The sequence below is a fragment of the Acomys minous genome (assembly GCF_964271855.1).
Source record: "Acomys minous genome assembly, chromosome: 13".
Classification (NCBI taxonomy): Eukaryota; Metazoa; Chordata; class Mammalia; order Rodentia; family Muridae; genus Acomys; species Acomys minous.
In genome coordinates, this window is record NC_140495.1 from 110,384,240 (window position 1) to 110,402,833 (window position 18,594).

The following is an 18,594-nucleotide window of genomic DNA, read 5'->3' on the forward strand; positions in this document are numbered from 1 at the left end:
ATAGCTCAGGGCTGATGGAAAGGCCGGATCATTCCTCCTCTTTGATATCCGGGACTTTCAGAGTCCTGGGACCTGCACAGGAGACTGAGGAGGACTGAGCTCCCCAGTCATCCTCTGCTGTGCAGCAAGGCAGCCAAGCTCAGCATCTGGAGACACCAACCACTGATTACTTCCCACAGTGTGTGACACCAAGACTCTGTGGGCGACCCTGGCTCAGGAAGTCTCCCAGGCCACGGTTCAGCTTTCTTGCTGTGTTTTCTCAAGGCTTCACTAGAGCTGGGTCACATGAGGTCACATGGCTTCTTCATGTGGCAGCTGAATGAAAGGGGCTCAGGTTCCTGCTGGCTGTCCCCAGGGTCCTCTGTCCCCATGTACCTGGGACTCTCTTGAGACTGCACTTGACACAGCAGCTGGCTGAGAGGTAAGAGGGGAGAGGGGAGGGGAGAGAGAGGAGGGGTGGAAGGGGTGGGGGAAGGAATGAATGTGTACAGTATGTTTAACATCCAATCCCAGATCACAGTCCATTGCCTGCTTCCTCCATCAGGTGAAGGGAGTGAGCAAGTTCTGCACACCCAAGAGGATGGAATCCATCTCACGCCTGGCAAGGGCAGAGCTGAAAACCTGTGGAAACTCACACTAAAATCCTGGTAGCTCCAGGATGTGAGTGTGACAGAGGCTTAGGAGGGTTCAGGACTCTGTAGACTGATTCTGGTGAAGGGCAGGAGACTCAGAAAACTGGAGTCAGACTCCAGAGATGCTGAGGTGTGGGGCACAGAAGGAGGCCGGAGTGAAGAAGCTCCCTGTGCATCCAGGGCCATTGCTCAAGTAAACAACCTGTCCACCAGTTACTGAAACATTGGTCTCCTGGGGCTGGAGAGATGGGTCAGAGGTTAAGAGCACTGGCTACTTTTCCAAAGGTCCTGAGTTCAGTTCCCAGCACCCTCATGGTGGCTCACAAGCATCTATAGTGGGATCTGGCGCCCTCTTCTGGCCTGCAGGTCACTGTATACATAATATAGGGATATAAATCTTTAAAAAATAAATAAAAGATTAGCCTCCTGTTGAAGAAAATGAATTTCTTGTCAGTAAGACAAACATGTTGGTCAAAGATCTGGAACACAAGGGACTCTGGGGAGGAGTGAGTTAAGACCTTCCTGTTCACCTGTCTCCCAGAACTTGGGAGCTGGTCCCCAAGTCCTCTCTTCCTGCTCTCACATCCCTGCTCTCCAAACTCCCAGCAAACAGCCTAAAGGAAATTTGGGCAGGGGTTGCCCCCCCATCCCCTCATCCACCACCCCCCCTCACCTGAGCACAGCAGCCTCCCCTTCCCTTTTTCCAGGTGTTTCTGCAGTAGCTGCTTTTCAGGTGGGCTCCTGACTTGTGCAGAGAGATCTGAGCTACAGAACGCAGGTCCTCACACAGGTTGAGGTGTTCCTCGCCTTCGTAGGCCAACTGGTTGTCCCAGTGGAACACACGCCCATCTGGCCCCACATCGCAGCCTCGCAGCCACTGCAGCGTGTGAGAGTCTAGCCAGGGTATGGTGGGTGGTCAGCCATCTCAGGAAGCACAGCACCGTTAAACTACAGATCAAGTCCAGGGGAAACCCTGCGGGCTCTTGAGGACCTGGACCCATCCCCGGTGAATCTTCAGTGCAGTCAACGTGGACGACCCTGGTGTATCTGAGGGGTCTGGGGTCTGGTAGGCGACTAGGGACAGATTTTCCCCAAATGCTGTCCTTGTCCCTGCAGGCAGAGGCCTTTTCCCTCAGACCTCATACTCACCCCTCACCCCTCGCCCCTCGCCCCTGCGGGTCAGTTTTGGGGCCAGGGCAGCAGCAGCAGCAGCAGGAAGAGGAGGGCACAGGGCACCAGGGTCCCCATCCTCAGGGTTAAGGGGATCCAAGCTTAAACCTGTCCCTCAAACCTTTGTAGCTGGAATCCCAGCTACATCTATTGCGGTCCCTAGAAACCTGTGCCCAATGGGAGTGTGAGGTTTGATGCTGTTGCTGTGCAGACAGACTGACGGGGGCGGGGGTAGCAGGAAGTGAAACCACAAGTCTGCACATCCCCACCCAAGCCCCACCTCTGGCCCTCAGACCCTGAAAGCCACTTCTGGGGACTTGGGACTTTGTCCCCACTCCTTTCTCTGCACTGTGCCCTGTGTATGACATGGTCTACTGGAGCCTGTCCTAGAACCTGTCCTATGGTAACCAAGAGCAGAGACTTCAGGATAAGGGCAGTTGTTTTGCTCTTGGCACCTCCATACCCAAGTCCAGTGTGGTGGCCTGAGTTGGTCTGGAATGCAGTAGGGAGATGATTCTCTTTATTGTAAGAGGCAATAAAGTGTCCTGCACTCACACGTGTGCTCATGAGAGAAGGCAGCCCTGGACGGTACAGGCTGGGGGACAGCGAGTCTGATACCTGAGTTGGCTCCTAAGTACTTTGGCCTGTGCAGCGGGGACAGCGCAGACATGGGGCGCGGGGTGATTCTTACACCAGGTGGTGTAGACTGGCACGGCAGAGATTTCATTTCATTAGGTAGAAAGGTCCAAATGTAAAATGTGTGTTTTGTTCTGTAGTGTTTGACTTGTTATTTTCAGACCTCAGTTACCCAAAGGTCACTAAACCGAGGGAGTGAGACCCACGTCCCAGGGCTTACCCAGAACACAGTCTCGGTGATGAGAGTCCTTAATTCATCTTCCTGAAGTCACCCTATGTGTCACCCTTAGCTACTGTGACTCTCATGATTGTCCTCCTAGTTCTGTCCCTACTTCTACAATCACGTATCACCTTCCCCAGGTGGCCCCTGACCTCAGAGCGCACAGCAGGTCAGGCCTGGGGGGACAGCTGACACCCCCTGCCCTGACTCCTCACCTCCTGGCTGCAGCTTACCCAGGCAACAGCGTCCCTCACACACATGTTTTCTTTCTTTCTTTTTTTAAAAACTGGTTTTGCTTTTATTTTTTATCTATGTATTTATTCATTTATTTTGAGACAAGGCCTCACTATGTAGACTTAGCTCACCTGGAACTCACCATGGACACTAGGCTGGCCTACCTGGCTGCCTTGCTGGTGTGCATGCGTGCCCCGCCACACCTATTTCTCTGCACATGTGCCATGGAACCCCTGTCACGGTGGCCTTGTGTCTCGGGGCTGCGTGTGCACAAAGGTCCTTGTCTCACATCTTCTTCCCAAATGTAGACGGTGGGAACCAGGCCTCTATTTTGTATTGAGGACACAGGAAAGTCCACTCCTGGGGGCATCCTGTGTCACAGCACTCCACCCTTCTGCTAGACAAAAGGACCTCTCTCTGTCTCTGCTTCTCTCTGTGTGTCTGTCTGACTCTCTCTCTCTCTCTCTCTCTCTCTCTCTCTCTCTCTCTCTCTGTCACTCCCATTCCAAGGCCACATATGGTCCCTCAGGTAAGTGCCCTTGTCATGTCTGACAAAACACTAATAGAAAATGTCCCTTCAGTCTCATTGAATCAGGTCAGAGCCACAGACCCGACTCCCCGAGAAGACTGCACTTCCTCCCACCGAGGCCCTCGCAGTTCTCTCCCAGGCCACCAACAGCTGCTCCTCATGGGCTTCATCTGAGGGGGCAGATAACAGCATGGCACCTCAGCAGGTCCTCCCGGGCTCCACCTGAGTGGCAGATACCAATTCTTGGTATCATGCTCACTGCAAACTCTAACCTCAGAAGCCTCAGAGCTACTGCTTGGAAACACTAAGGAGAGGGTTCTAAGAACTCCAGGGCGGTCTGGCTTCTTCTCTCAGGCAGTGTTGTGTGGCAGCAGCCCTGCCAGGTGCAGGAGGCAGCAGCGTTGATGCACATGCAGGACAGAGTGTCCTGGTCAGGGCTGAGGTGACTGGCTTCTCAGGCTGGGTCTGCTTCTTTCCCTCACTGTCTGTCTTCCATGGTGGGGTGACCAGAGACCTCCCTCCCCCATCTGCACTTACTTCACGCTCTGCAGAGCTTCGGGGTTCACACTACTTCATAGTCACTGTGGCCACCCACAGGGCACCTCTCACACGGGAACCTCTCTTTGGTTTTCTCGGTGTTCAAGCCTCACTCCATGGCCTGTGGCCAGCTCAGGTCAGCAATGTGGACCACAGCAGGCAGAGCAAGCTATGGGTTCCCCTGGGCCACTGGGGCCTTGGAGAGCCAGGGCTTCATGAGGAAATGCACCAGGAGGATGAGGAGGAGGGAGGTCCTCTCTGCTGTCAACTTTGACCTCAGCTTCTGGGTATCCACAGCCATCTCCTGCAGCTGGATGTACCTGCAGCCCTTGTGGTCTGGTGTGAGGTAGATTGTTCATGGCTTTTGCTGGCTTCGTGGGCTTCTTGAAGCCCTGTAGGAGAAACACGTGTCTACAGTGCTGCCAGGAAGTCTCGGGGGCATCTCTTCTCAGTTGCTGAAGTATCAAGGCTCCAAGGCTGGAAAGCTACTGAGGGTGAACTCAGTACAGGTTCTGAGTGAGGAGCAGCCCAGGTCAAAGGTCACAGCAAACTGGATCCAGGGAGAAGTGTCCTCTGACTTATACAAACCAGGTACTCAGAGACCCTCATGCCCTCTGTGTCGAACTCCTTGCTATAGCAGGCAGTTCAAACTGGTCATGGTCCTCTCTGGCCATGAGGTGCTGGCCCAGCAGAATGTAGGCCAAGCTGAAGCCCCAGTGGCAGGTGTGGTCCTCAGGGCGCTGTGTAACTGCCCTGAAGGCTCCTGCATCCAGTACATAAGGTGGCGGCTTAGGCATCAGATGCAGGTGGTGCTGCCCAAGCACACTGGGGGAGTCGGGATGGGGTTCTGGCTGCTCTCCAGGCTGAGTGCCAGTGTGGGGTCAGCTCCTGGCAGGTTGGGGGGCAAGTGTTGCTCACGCCATGCAGCTCAGTTGTGCAGGACCAGGAGACCTCTGTGGCAGTGCCGCTGGCTGCACTCTGGTGACTGCTGCATGGAGAAGGCACTGAGATCCAGGATGAGAATCTGAGGCAAAGTTGTCTCCTCTCACCAGGAAACACGAGGCTGTGTCCTGTCCTCTCACCTCAGAGCTCCGTGGACAGGTCTGTGTGCATCAGGGATCTGCACGCCATGGTGGCTGTGTGGCCTGCCAGTGCTGAGCTAAGGGCACCTCAGCTCCTCCTGAGCTCACAAACCCAGTGCCAACTGTGCCACCTGCTGAGGCCTCCAGGTGCTCATGGGAATCAGGTGCTGCCATGGCCCATGCTCCCAGTTCCCGCTGTGGCCTCTTGCTGGTCACTAAAGTAGTGGTCTTGCTCCAGGGCTCCATGTCTGAGGCCTGCAGGTCTAAGTGTGTGGGGGTGCGACATGTGGTGCCCACACGCCTCCCCCAGTTCCCTGCCCAGTCTGTTCCAAGTGAGCCCTCTGAGAGCCACCAAGACCACAGCTCCATAGTGTGGTTCTGGTGGGAACCTGCATGCAGGCCCAGGGACCCAAAGCTGGTCCTCTGGCTGCAGTCACCTCCTTTGCCTCCTGGGTGTCTGGTCTGCCTCAAGGCTGGCCAGTCTCCCCCTGTGGTGTCTTCACTGCAGGAGGTGGTGACTTTGGATTGGACAAACTGGAGCACCAAGGCAGCTCTGGATTTGGTGCCCTCTGTTGGAAGTCAGCAAGTCCTTTGCTCAAGCTCCCCCCTCTCCTTTTTAAATTAGATTTATTAATTATGTATATAGTGTTCTGTTTGCATGTACATCTACATGACAGAAGAAGGTACCAGGTCTTATTATAGATGGCTGTGAGCCACCACGTGGTTGCTGGGAATTGAACTCAGGACTTTTGGACAGAGAAGTCAGTGTTCTTAACCTCTGTGCCATCTCTCCGGGTCCCTCAAGCTCCTTTTAACTGTCGCATGAATGAGAGAAGTTGTCCATGTTTGTGGGCGATCACATGATCCTTCCACACCTGTATCCATGTTATAAGGTCTAAATGGGGATAAAATGCATCTCCAGCTCCCAATACTCCTGCTCTATCTATGGCGGGCACTGCTCATATCTCTGAGTCTCCAAGTTGCTGTTGAAGCCCAGGAACTCCTTGTCATCCACATAGCCGACTTCCATATACAGAGGCCCTGTGGAAATACCTCAGATGTGTGAGCCTGAGGGAGGCGCCTGGTGAGACCCTGACCCTCCTCCTGGCAGCCCAGGCAGCTGTGAGGGCCCAGAGGTGAGCAGGGCTCAGGCTTTGGGTCCTGGGTGAAGTGCTGCTGCCCCTCCCTGCAGAATCCCTTTTTCCCCTGACCTCACACTCACCAGTCTGGGACTGGGTAAAGGTGGCTGCCAGTAGGAGCATCATTTCCTGCTGCCACCAGCCCAACTAGAAATTAATTTGCTGACCAGGTTTGAGTCTGTACAGGATTTATAACTAGGGACCTCAACAACACTGGTTGGTTCTTCAGGATTTCCACGCCCAGAGGAGGTAAGAACTAACTGCCAACTTGTTGTCCACAAGGACCAGACACCGATTAGGAGATGGACAAGCGAAGCCCTCTAATCTGGGCTTCCTATCCAGGCCGGCACTTAAACACTGAAACAGAATGATTTCAACACTGTGTTCATAAGAGCTGGGGTCTCGGAGACGCGGCTTCCTCACATGGCAGCTGGAAACCACTCAGGTTCTTTCTGGCTTGCGGCCCCGAGGAGTCCTCTGCTACTTGTCGGGGTCCTTCATGTGGCTGCTGTTGACACACTGCCCGGCTTCCCCAGAGCCACTCACAGAGAGAGAAAGATGGCTACAGGGCAGGAGAGCAAGAGAGCTGGAGGGAGAGAGGAAGAGTGACAGAAGGAGGGAGGGAGGGAAGGAGGGAAGGGTGTGGCTGCTGCTTCCCCCCTGCAGCCCTTGAAGTGGCTCCTTCCCTGAGCCCTGCTGCAGTGGCCCTGGCTTCACAGGCTGTCCAGAGCCCTCTGGAAAGTCTGCCCCTCTCCTTGGTCCACTGGGAACCTCAGTTCTTAGATCCCCAACCTTGGTGTGCTCTGAGTTTTAAAGATGTTCCTCTATAGGCTACTTTTTTCTTAACAAATATATTTTATTATGAACTTGTTAACCAACCGTAAGTCACTTATAACCCAACTAACCTAAACAGTAGGAAAAGAGGTTTAAATAATACAATAAATAATACAATAAGGATCAGTTCCAAGGAACAATTCTCCTGGTGTAATCAGCAGGATTTCTTCTGCTGGAACCTGGAGTAACCAGAACCCAGAACCTCAGCAGTCCTGAAGCCCAAAGGGGAGTGACTAACAGCCAAAACTATCCCAAGTCTCCGAAGGCCCCGCCTCCAGTTCTGGGCTCATTTACATATCTCCTCCCAGAGTCTGTTCAGGGATCTTTTCAGCTGGCAACAATCAAGCTCCCCCACCAGGTGTGGCTAGCATTACCATCTCGTCAGCAAGAACGACGCTGCACACACAAACAGGATCCTTCTGCAGTAAAGCTTTAATGCCTCTTGAGAGGAAGAGCATAAGCTTACAACACGAAAAACGGAGACAGAGAGAGCAAACAGCAGAAACCCCTCCCTTATATAGGAAACTGTCCTCCGCTTAGGACGTGTCAGTCCCTGATTGGCTGTTGCTCATCGGGCAAGATGATGCCACGGGAGAGGCAGAGCACAACGAGTGGAAAATCCCTTCGCACATGTGCAGATTAGTTGTTTGTCAGCATGGGACACAGGGTGTCAGCGCCATCTTGTAATGGCGAATGTGAGCGCGGCTTCCCACATCTCCCCCTTTTCTTATTATTAAGAAGCAATAAGACACCCAACAAGGAGAGTGGAGACAGAGGTCAAATCCCCAAACAAAATATCAGGCCTGCATACACAACTCTCCCCTAAGCTCTTCACCCGGAGAGGTCATAGCCTGGCCCTGTGCCGTTTTTTCTGGGGGAAGGACACTGGGGCACGAAACCTTCATGCAAGATGACATGCCTCCCTAGAATTAGCTCATATATGCCGCAGAGCCATTCTACTGCAATGCTTCGCTATGCAACTCTCCAGGGCTGCTGAAGCTTACTCACTCTACCTCGTGCAATGAGATGAGACTCTGAGGGTGCAAGAGCTGAGCAGCCAGCGACTTATTGCTTAAGCATGGTTAACCATATATCAGGGGAAGTCCCAGACTCTAAAGCAGCAAGTGCTTGGGTGATAACCACCTTGTCTCTTTTTGTTTGAGCCCTGAGTTTACAGACCAACCATAGGGTCAATACTAATCCACAGCAGATTGCAGCTCCAAACAATCCAACCCCAACCCATTCTTTAAAGAAGGAGAAGGCTGAGGATATCCACGACGAGAATCCCTCAGTAAGTGACAGATCCAGCTGTGTGGAATTGACTTGAATGATAGCAGTCCGCAATTCTCTTAAGGTCTGTTCAAACTCCGCTGTCCAATTCTGTATAATAAACTGAGAGAGACTCTTTGACAGATTAGCTGCTTTAGTGAAATTTTCATATTGAACCGAGGTAACACATAGTCCAGGGAATTTTTGTTCACAGCCCAGTTGGGCCAGTTAAAACCACTTGTCGGCACTGGACCGTCCAGCGGAAATAAGAAGCCAACAACCAGACTTCTTCTCGAGATCTTTACTCAGGATTAAGCTCAGTGGGAATGGCCCCGAAGAAGGGAAGGGCCAAGCTTAAGTACAACTCAAGGGCCAATCAGCTCATGCCAGGTGTCACCTCCTCATAGGTCCGCGTCAGAGCAGGACTGCGCGTCATCAGATCACCAGTTACCCTTGCACAGCCTTTTGCCACATAAGGACTTGTTTATCTTAGAGAGCGCTCGCCGTCGGGATGGCGGAAACCTGCGCCTTGTTAAGGCACAGCACATCACAGCTCTCCACAGTCCCCCCTGTTTTATTTTGTAAGAGCAGGACGAAACGGGTGAGAGTAGAGGTCTGATCTCCAGAGGGCACTGATGTATGACCACCCATAACCCAGGTTATTCACCTTGATCATGTGCGAAACCCACCCTGAAGTTTGGCCACTGATGTACAACAGAACTCAGCTAGGGGCTCGGCCCCAGCCTAGCTCTGGACCCGACCGACACCTTTTTCTGGAGGTGGGATTTTGGGTGTCAGCCCACATGCAATCAGACGTGCTTTCCAGGAAGCCATTAACTGCAAACAATGTACCTCCTATGCAGTACTTTGCCTTGCACCCCGAACGTGACGAGGATCAGGACTTAAAGGCCGCCAGCCAAGCCTGAGGGGACTGTCCAGCCTCAATAGCATAGAAGGCTTGTGCAATTAGGGCATGGTCTCTGTTTCGGGATATGACCAAGCGCCGAAGGAACACAAGGCAGAGGAAGCTGATAATCAGAAGGGCCATAGCTAAAGCCCCGATACCTGCCCACTCCTTAAGATGATGCATAGCTTGTTGAATCCAAGAGGCAAGGCCTTCAGCGGTGGATACATCCACGCATGTAACAATGGCGGCAGTGCGCAGCTCTCTCCAAACTCTGCGGACCAGTTCCCCTGGAGATAAGCTGAAAGACTCTTAGACAAATTAGCAGCACGTGTAAAATTGTTATATGGCACAGATGTAATGCATAACCCTGACATTTCCATTCGCATCTGAGCCGAATCACCTGTTAGAAGTTTCAAAAAGGTCAGATGTATTCCAGCTGAGAGTAGCATTACCAAATGCTCCTCCATTAATCATGGCCATTGGTGTTGGCATCCTCAAACACTGGGAAGGTGGCACGAGCCTGCTTCCAAACCTCTGGGCACAGAGAATGATAGTTCCCCTGTGGTGCTGATAAAGGTGAAGTGTCCGCATAAGGCGGCGGTGCCAGTTCCGAGGCACGCCAAGATGGCGGATTATCTTGTTTGGGCGCGGCCTCTTCCGCCTTCTTCCTCCTCCTACCCTCCTCATGCTGTTTCTGCGCGAGCGACTCCATTTTTAGCATGAGTCTCTCAAGTCTTTAGTTTTCAGCAGCCCTTTCTGAGCCACCCTGATCAGACATGACGAAGAGTTTCCCACTTTTAAAGGGTCTCCGCACGTCCCCCGCTTTACCGCGGACTGAAAAACTTGTCTCAACAAGCTGAGAACCCTCCCCTGCTTTACCGCGGACTGAAAAACTTGTCTCAACCTGTTCAATATCTCCAAAAATGCACCCTGCAGCTTCTGTCATTCTGGCCACAAAATCGGAAAACGACTCCTCAGGGCCTTGAATAATCTTTGTGAGGCGCCTATTAGCTTCCCCTTTTTTAGAGAGTGCTTTCCAGGCTTTAATTGCAGTCTGTGAAATCTGAGCATAAGCTCCCCAATGGTAATTTATCTGATTTGCAGTAAATTGACCTTGACCTGTTAACAAATCAAAGGTCCAATCCCTCTGTTCAGGGGTAAGTGCAAGGGCATTGGCCGGAGCCTGTGTTTGAGCGGCCTCAAACCACAGGGCTCTCCATTCCATATATTGGCCCATATCTGGAAGTGCGGCCTTGGCCACCATCTGCCAATCAGAAGGATTTAGGGCACCAGTGCCAATTCTTTCTAACATTACCAGGGTGAAATTTGCATTAACCCCATATTTGCGAACAGATTCAGCCAAGTCCTTTATTAGATTGAACTCCACTGGATCATGGACTCGACCCCCGTTCTCTGTTTCAAACACAGGAAAAAAATTATGTAATTTTTTACGAATCTTTTCCGGCCAGAAGGAAAATCCAGACTGTAGTTCGTAGGGTGGAGGAGCAGTGGGTGCCACCCTTCGAGATGAATTGAGGGAGGGTTTTTTATTACCCTCTCGTTCATCTAGATGGTATCTCTCTTCCTCATACCTGACTGCCTCTTCCTCTAATTCGGCTTCTTCCTCCAAATCAAGAGTTTCATTGTCAGAGGTAGAGCTATCAATATTCAATGCCTCAAGATCCTTTAAAGGATAAAACCTTTGCGATATTTTTCCTGGCGGTGAACTAGGTCCTGAGGGGGGTTGCACTCCTTTTACAGGAGGGTCCTGAGCTTTTTTCTTTTTACGGGCATTCTTCTTCCCGCCCGCTTTTTTCTTTTTACGGGCATTCTTCTTCCCGCCCGCACCCAACCTCTCACTACGTTCGGTTTCTGACATGCTATCCTGAACTTCTAGGGCGACCTGTCCTTCATCTACTGCCCTCTTGACAATTATGGCAGTAAACATTACAGCTAGAATCAGCCCAAGAATTTCAGAAATATGCATACCTCTCCGAACTTACCAACCCTGCAGTTCTGAATCCTCCCTGTAGTTAGGGGCTCTCCGAAGGTGCTGACGATGGTGTGGTCTTCCCGGGTTTCAGCACCATATGTGGCTAGCGTTACCGTCTCGTCAGCAAGAACGACGCTGCACACACAAACAGGATCCTTCTGCAGTAAAGCTTTAATGCCTCTTGAGAGGAAGAGCATAAGCTTACAACACGAAAAACGGAGACAGAGAGAGCAAACAGCAGAAACCCCTCCCTTATATAGGAAACTGTCCTCCGCTTAGGACGTGTCAGTCCCTGATTGGCTGTTGCTCATCGGGCAAGATGATGCCACGGGAGAGGCAGAGCACAACGAGTGGAAAATCCCTTCGCACATGTGCAGATTAGTTGTTTGTCAGCATGGGACACAGGGTGTCAGCGCCATCTTGTAATGGCGAATGTGAGCGCGGCTTCCAACAACCAGGTGGTTTGTCTTCTAGTGGATTAACCTCACCTGTTCTCACAAGACCATTCCAATCCCACACTTGGGGTCATAACAAAAAATAGGTTTGTCTCTCCTTCATTCTTCTGTTAATCGGGACACATTCTTTTCTCAGATGCAGTTTTTGTTTTCTTCCACTATGTTCCAAGACACTGACCAGCTCCCCAGCCTGGGGCACCCCAGTCCCTGAGCTGAGGAACTGACTGTGTCAGCTGCTCTGCTTGCTGTCTCCATCCTGTGGCCCCACAGTTAACAGGCTGCCTCAGCCCCACCTACTGCCCTTTAACTTGTGGCATAGCATTCCCTGTGTGCTGGAGATCTTGTGTGCCTGCTGGGGTGAGGGTGTGTGTGTGTGTGTGTGTGTGTGTGTGTGTGTGTGTGTGTGAAAAAAGCAACACACAGATATATTTTTAAAGCTACAAATACATAAAAGGCCAATTTCTAGTTTCTTTTTCCTTTTTAAAGAGATTTGTTTGTTTGTTTGTTTGTTTATATACAGTGTTCTGCCTGCATGTACTCCTACACACCAGAAGAGGGCACGAAATCTCATTATAGATGGTTGTGAGTTACCATGTGGTTGCCATGAATTGAACTCAGGATCTTTGGAATGGCACACAGTGTTCTTAACCTCTGAGCCATCTCTCCAGACCCTCCTGTTTTGTTTGTTTGTTTGTTTGTTTTGTGTCTTCTTTTCTTTTCTTTCTTTCTTTTCTTGATTGATTAATTTTTTTTTTTTGAGACAGGGTTTCTCTGTGTAGTCTTGGCTGTCCTGGATTCACTTTGTAGACCAGACTGGCCTTGAACTTAAAGCTATCTGCCTGCCTCTGCCTCCTTGAGTGCTGGGATTACAGGCCTTTGCCACCTGGACGAGCCAATTTCCAGTTTCTTAACAATGTTTAAAACTGACAGAATAGCCCAGAGTGGTGGCACATGCCTTTAACCCAGCACTGGAACTGGGGGCAGAGGCAGCCACATCCCTGTGAGTTTGAGGCCAGCTTGGTCTACAAAGTGAATCCAGGACAGCCAGGGCTACGAGAGAAACCCATTCTTGAAAAACCATAACCAACCAAACAAACAAAGAAACACAAAACTAACAGAATAAATAGACCACCTAATGATGACTTTGTATCATTGCTTTGAACGTAACTGATTCTCCTTTGATTAAGTATTAAAATTTTGTCATATTTCCAGTGGTGGGGGGGAGTTGCTGTTTTGAGACAGGATTTCTCTGTGAAGCCCTATCTGTCCTGGACAAGGCTGGCTTGGAACTCATAGTGGTTTTCCTGCCTCTGTGTCTCCTGAGTGCCAGAATTAAAGCTTTTCTCAACCACGGCCTGGAAAATTCTTCACTGCTTCAGTCAGCTTCTCAGCTGCACTGAGATGTGCCCCTTCCTCACCCCAAGGCCAGCACCTGCTGTTCCCAATATTCCCACAGCTACTGTGGTCCTGCTCCACTTTCCCAGCCACACACACTGCTGGATTACCTATGAGCACCTGGGTTCCCATGGCCAGGGAGGCAGAGGGAGCAGAGCAGATCCAAGTTGAGACCCTGAGGATCAGGCTTTCCTGCCCATCCTACACAAGGGATAGATTCTAAAAGCCTGACAGGGGTAGGGGTGGGGAAACCCCAGGAAACAGCCCTGGAAGGAGGCAGGGGCTCAGGACACTGAAATCTATCCCCTGAGCTCAGGGGCCTTGTTGAGACAAGGACAGGAGAAGCACCTCCTACCGCTGTCACACCCCAGAGGACAATGAGACAGGCACCACACACAGGGACAGGAACAGGCCTCACCCTCCTTACAGACTGAAAAGACAAGAGCTAAAGACAAAGGCTGGGGTGAAAAGTTGCAGCCAGAATGGAGACTGGGCAAGTCTGACAGAGCCTGGAGGCTCCTAATCCAGGACACAGGACAAGGCTCACCCTCCCTGTAATCCTGTCATCACAGTCTGTCAGCTTGTGGCTCTACCCAAGGACAAGGACAAAAGAGCCCAGGAGGACATGGCTGAGTAATGACCACACCAGCTCCAAGTGCACGTGGACTGAGCTCCACCTGACATGGCCCATGCACACTCAGATCCCACAGGCTCCTCCTGCCCCATGGACACGCAGCATGGGACACAGATTCTGGAAGGTTCTCCATCTGCCACTTATTTCTTAAACAATAGTGTAAGAATTCTCAATACTTTTATTTACCTGACAAACAACCACTCAGGTCAAGGACATGAACAATCAAGTCCACATTCAGCTTCTTAGTCTCAGTGGGGACATGAGGAGCTGCAGCTCAGGGCAGCAGGGAGCTGACAGGATGGAGATGTCCCCTCCTGCCTGCTGGACCAGGAAGGTTGGCTGTGGAAGGGAGCACAGGCAGTGCAGGGGGAGGGTCCTGGTGTGCAGGGCTGGGCTGGGCTCCCCACTTCTTCACATGGAGCCCATAGGATCACAGGGAGCATCAGACACTGTTGCTAAGGAGAACTGGGGGCTCTGGATGTCACAGGAGGGACCTGAACACATGGTCTGTCCCTCAGTCCACTCCAGGCAGCTGTCTTCACGCTAGAGAAGGAGAGTCAGGAACAACCACTGTGAGGACAGCATCCCAACAGCCCACCGCTCACTCAAGGGACATTCTGGGAGTCCCTGAGTCCCAATCATGTCCACTTTGTCCCTCCCCAAATCAGGCCCCAGAGTGTCACCTTTACAATCAGAGAGAGACTCATCAGAGCTCCGGCTGCTGTCATTCCCTAAGGAAAAAAATAATTACAAGGTACAAACAGGGCTCAAGAGAATTTGCTGGGCTCGAGAGATGGCTCAGAAGTTAAGAGCACTGACTGCTGTTCCAGAGGTCCTGAGTTCAATTCCCAGCAACCACATGGCACCTCACAGCCATCTATAATGTGATCTGGTGCCCTCTTCTGGCCTACACATGTACATGCAGGCAGAGCACTGTATACATAATAATAAGTAAGTAAAGATTTAAAAAAGATTTTGCTGGAGGGACTATCACGGGCTGGCTGAGCTCCCCACCATCTCCAGCTTCACCTCCAAGGGACTCAGGGACAATCTTGGCCCCCACACTTACCTAGAGCTGGAGCATAGTCCCCTCCTTTTTCACCTGTGAGAAGAAAAGCTGTGAGAGACCACGGAAGACCTGGTCTCTAGAAGTTTCCAAAACTGACAGCAGCCCAAGCTAGAGACAGGAGCCATGAAGGTGAGCATGTGTTTCCAATTAATGAGGCAGAGCACACTTCTAAAAGGGGCTGTGAGAAAACCCAGGCCCCGCCCTCTCCTACCTCTGTTTTTCCTCCTCTTCCTCACAACAGCCACCACAGCCACAATGATGGTCACAGCTCCAAGGACACCCGGAACAGCAATGATTGCCATGCTGGGGACCTTGGACTCAGGAGGCTCTGGGAAGGGAAGGGAAAGCAAGGGAAGGTGAGGGTCATGACCCTAGCTCTCAGCCCTGACCTGCTCAGGGGCTGCAGAAGGCTCCAGCTTTCCCTGAGCCCAGCTCTGTACCCACACCCTCCTTACCCCATCTCAGGGTGAGGGGCTCAGGCAGACCCTCATGCACCACATGGCATGTGTAATGCTGCTCCTTCCCAGAAGGCACCACCACAGCTGCCCACTTCTGGAAGGTTCCATCCCCTCCAGGCCTGGTCTCCACAAGCTCCATGTCCTGGGTCAGTTCTTCCCCATTCAGCTGCCAGGTCAGGGTGATGTCAGCAGGGTAGAAGCCCAGGGCCCAGCACCTCAGGGTGACCTCACCTTGAGATCCGGGGTGATGGGTCACATGTGCCTTCGGGGGGTCTGTTGGGAGATTTATGAATTTCCACAATCAACAAGATAAACTGAAATCTGCAGAGACAACATTAATTCAATGACACACTGAACTATGTGGCTGTTTGAACACTTGGACTGTCACCACACTAGTGACCTGTAGGCAGAGCTGGTCCCCTCAGCACACAACTGCACATTTTCCCGGAGAGGTGGGCCTCAGAAGCTAAGAGGGACTCCACATGAGCCAGTTGGTCAGTGTGCTTTTTGTTTGTTTGTTAGTTTTGTTTTGTTTTTTTCATGAGATGTTCTATAACTTCAGATACATAGTAGAAGAATGGAAGAAGGAACAGAAAATAATTAATTTAATATGCATTTGAATTCATATCAAAATAGGAAAATAGTGGCAGGGGCTACGTGAAGGATGCCCCCAACTGCTGCTGCCACCACTGAGGCACAAACATGTGTCCATCTTGCTGACCAGCATTCACTGTCTGTCCTAGTGAACAGTCATCTCCAGAGTGTGCAGCAGAAACGTGGGGAACCTCTCACACTCAGCCAGAGAAAATGACTCCCAGCCCCTGCCCCTGGGGGGACAGATACAAGGCAAGTCACACAGGATCCTGAAGTGTGCTGTGGACCCAGTGCTGCACCCACTGGGAACACAGCAGCTCACAGGGGGAGTGGATCTTCCCTCTCACTCCAGTCCTCCATTGCAGAAGCCCCTGTCTCTGAGGAGGTCAATTCCTGACTCACTAGGGGGAGCCCTGCAGCTTGTTGGGGCAGATCTCTATGAGGTCTAGGCCAGCCTGGGCTACAAAGTGAGCCCAGGACAGTCAAGGCTACACAGAAACCCTGTCTCAAAAAACCAAACCAAACCAAATAAACAGACAAAACCAAAAACCAAAACCAAAAAAAAAAAAAGAAGGCAGAAAGAGAGGGAGATAAGAAATTCTTCTATTTAGTACTTGTCCAGGGCACCCCATAAGTGCTCATGTGAGCATTCTAGGATTAGATAGAATTGGGGTGTGGACGGGATGTAAACTCAACACACAAGGATTTGGAGAACGTATTATTTGAAAAGTTCTAGAAACTGCGGAACCTATCTGGACCATGGTGGCACAAGTCTTTAGTCCCATCAGTCTGTAGGCACGCAGAGCCAGGCAGATCTCTATGATTTTGAGGCCAGCCTGACTTACAGAGAAGAGTTCCAGGACAGCCAAGGCTACACAGAGAAACCCTGTCTCCAAAAAGAAAACAAAACAACAACCCCCCCCAAAAAAAAAAGAAAAAGAAAGAGAAAGAGAGAAAGGAAGGAAGGAAGGAAGGAAGGAAGGAAGGAAGGAAGATAACGAATAGAAAAGAAAAGACACTGGGGAGCCTGGGACGCTGGATCAGGAGACTCTGACACTGTTTCCCTAGAAACAGGGGCGTCATCCCAGCTGAGGTTCTTCTTTCTCAGGACTGAGCTGAGGGCAGAGGGAGGAGGAGCCCGCGGCCTCCGCACCTGTGCGCAGCAGCCTCTCCTTCCCGGTCTCCAGGTATCTGCGGAGCCAATCCACGCACTCGCCCTCCACGTAGGCCTTGCGTATCTCCGCAGCACCAGCCTGCTCCCACTTGCGCTGGGTGATTTGGGCTGCTGTGTCCGCCGCTGTCCACGATTTCAGGTCTTCGTTCAGGGCGAGGTAATCGCGGCCATCGTAGGCGAACTGAAGGTACCCGCGGAGGAGGCGCCCGTCCGACCCCACGTCACAGCCAGACATTCGCTGGATGGTGTGAGAGCCTGCGGGACCCCGCGGTCAGCCCGGCGCACCTGTCCCCACGAGATCGTCCACGCCCTCGGCCCCGCCCACTCAGGAACTCCTCCAAACTGAAAGGGCAACTGGTCCCAGGTGGCGTTTTTTCCTCCTGAACCTCGGACTTGGGACCCGGGCGTCTCGGCCCCGGTGTCGGGACGTGGAGGGGACGTGAGCTGTGACCGCGGTCACTCACCGCCCTCGCTCTGGTTGTAGTAGCCGCGCAGGTTCCTCAGGCTCACTCGGAAAGTCCTCTGATTGTTCTTGGCGATTAGTGTCTGCTCTTCCCAAAATTCCGGCCCCTCCTGCTCCATCCACGACGCGCGAGGCTCATATCTAGGAGTTGCCGTGTCGCTGTCGTAGCGCAGGAACTCAGTATCGTCTATGTAGCCGACAGAGATGTACCGGGGCTCCCCGAGGCCGGGCCGGGACACGGCGGTGGTGAAATACCGCAGCGAGTGTGAGCCTGGGGGCGGCGCGCGGTGAGACCCCGACCTCCTCCCGGGACCCGGGAGGGGAGCAGGGCGCGGGACTCGGGACCCGGGTGGAGAAGGGGGCGGAGGGTCTGGTGGGCGACGCGGGGACGCGGCTTCCCCGGTGTCCCCCCCTCCCCTCCCCGCAGAGTCCGTTTCCCTCCCGACCCCGCACTCACCCGCGCGGGTCTGGGTCGGGGCCAGGGCGGCCGCCAGCAGCAGGAGCAGCGTGCGCGGCGCCATCGCCCCATCTGGGATCCGGGCGCGTCTGAGCCCCGCGGGCTGCGTGGACTTTATAACCGGTGCCCGCGGCGACGCTGGTTGGTTCCCTAGGATCGCGCCACCCAATGCGGGTGAGAACTGCGGACTCGTCATCAGTGTCCGGGCAGAGGGAACTGACACAGGAGCAGAAGTGAAACTGGGGAGATGGGGAATCCCCAGCCCTGAGCTTCCCCACCCCAGACCTCACCGCCTGGCGACTGAGACTTTGCCTGACCTTGTGCTGAGGGACAGAGCACTGTTTGTCATGGCGTCTCCGCGTTCTCACCCAGGAGCTGTCTGGACACCAGGAGAGACCCGAGGCCAGGCTCATGTTGTCCTTCCCTCCACCCTTCCTCTTCCTTCTCTTCAGATGTCGGACCCTGGAGTCTTCTAGAAGAAAAGCCGCTCAGGGAACACAGTGGCAACAGCAAGCAGTTGTGGATGCAGGTGAGAGATGCTTCTCCTTAAAGCAGAGGCGCTGGCCTGCAAGCCCCACGTAGACCCACAGAGACCCACAGAGACCAGGCTCTGTTCACCTGCAGACCAAGCAGGTGTACACAGCCCTGTTAAAAATGACAGAAAAAAGCCAGGCGTGGTGGAGCACGCCTTTAATCCCACCACTTGGGAAGCA

General features: G+C 52.6%; 1 protein-coding gene across 3 annotated transcripts in view; it reads right to left on the reverse strand.

Moving 5' to 3' along the window:
• LOC311581477 (H-2 class I histocompatibility antigen, D-B alpha chain-like) overlaps nucleotides 1-18,294 on the reverse strand; it is a gene marked incomplete at its 5' end in the record, with an annotated part of 81,229 nt that extends 62,935 nt beyond the window's left edge. Inside the window, 8 exons of one of the 3 annotated variants that reach the window (XM_084753756.1) lie at nucleotides 13,782-14,209; nucleotides 14,350-14,397; nucleotides 14,736-14,768; nucleotides 14,947-15,063; nucleotides 15,191-15,466; nucleotides 16,941-17,216; nucleotides 17,426-17,583; nucleotides 17,882-18,294. In XM_084753756.1, coding sequence (XP_084609882.1) covers nucleotides 14,205-14,209; nucleotides 14,350-14,397; nucleotides 14,736-14,768; nucleotides 14,947-15,063; nucleotides 15,191-15,466; nucleotides 16,941-17,216; nucleotides 17,426-17,583; nucleotides 17,882-18,294 — 1,326 coding nt within the window. In that variant the 3' untranslated portion in view covers nucleotides 13,782-14,204. Of the gene's footprint in view, nucleotides 1-13,781; nucleotides 14,210-14,349; nucleotides 14,398-14,735; nucleotides 14,769-14,946; nucleotides 15,064-15,190; nucleotides 15,467-16,940; nucleotides 17,217-17,425; nucleotides 17,696-17,881 lie in introns of those variants that run through there. The other 2 variants (XM_084753757.1, XM_084753760.1) reach the window with 2 other exon arrangements.
• Nucleotides 18,295-18,594: the final 300 nt, after the last annotated feature.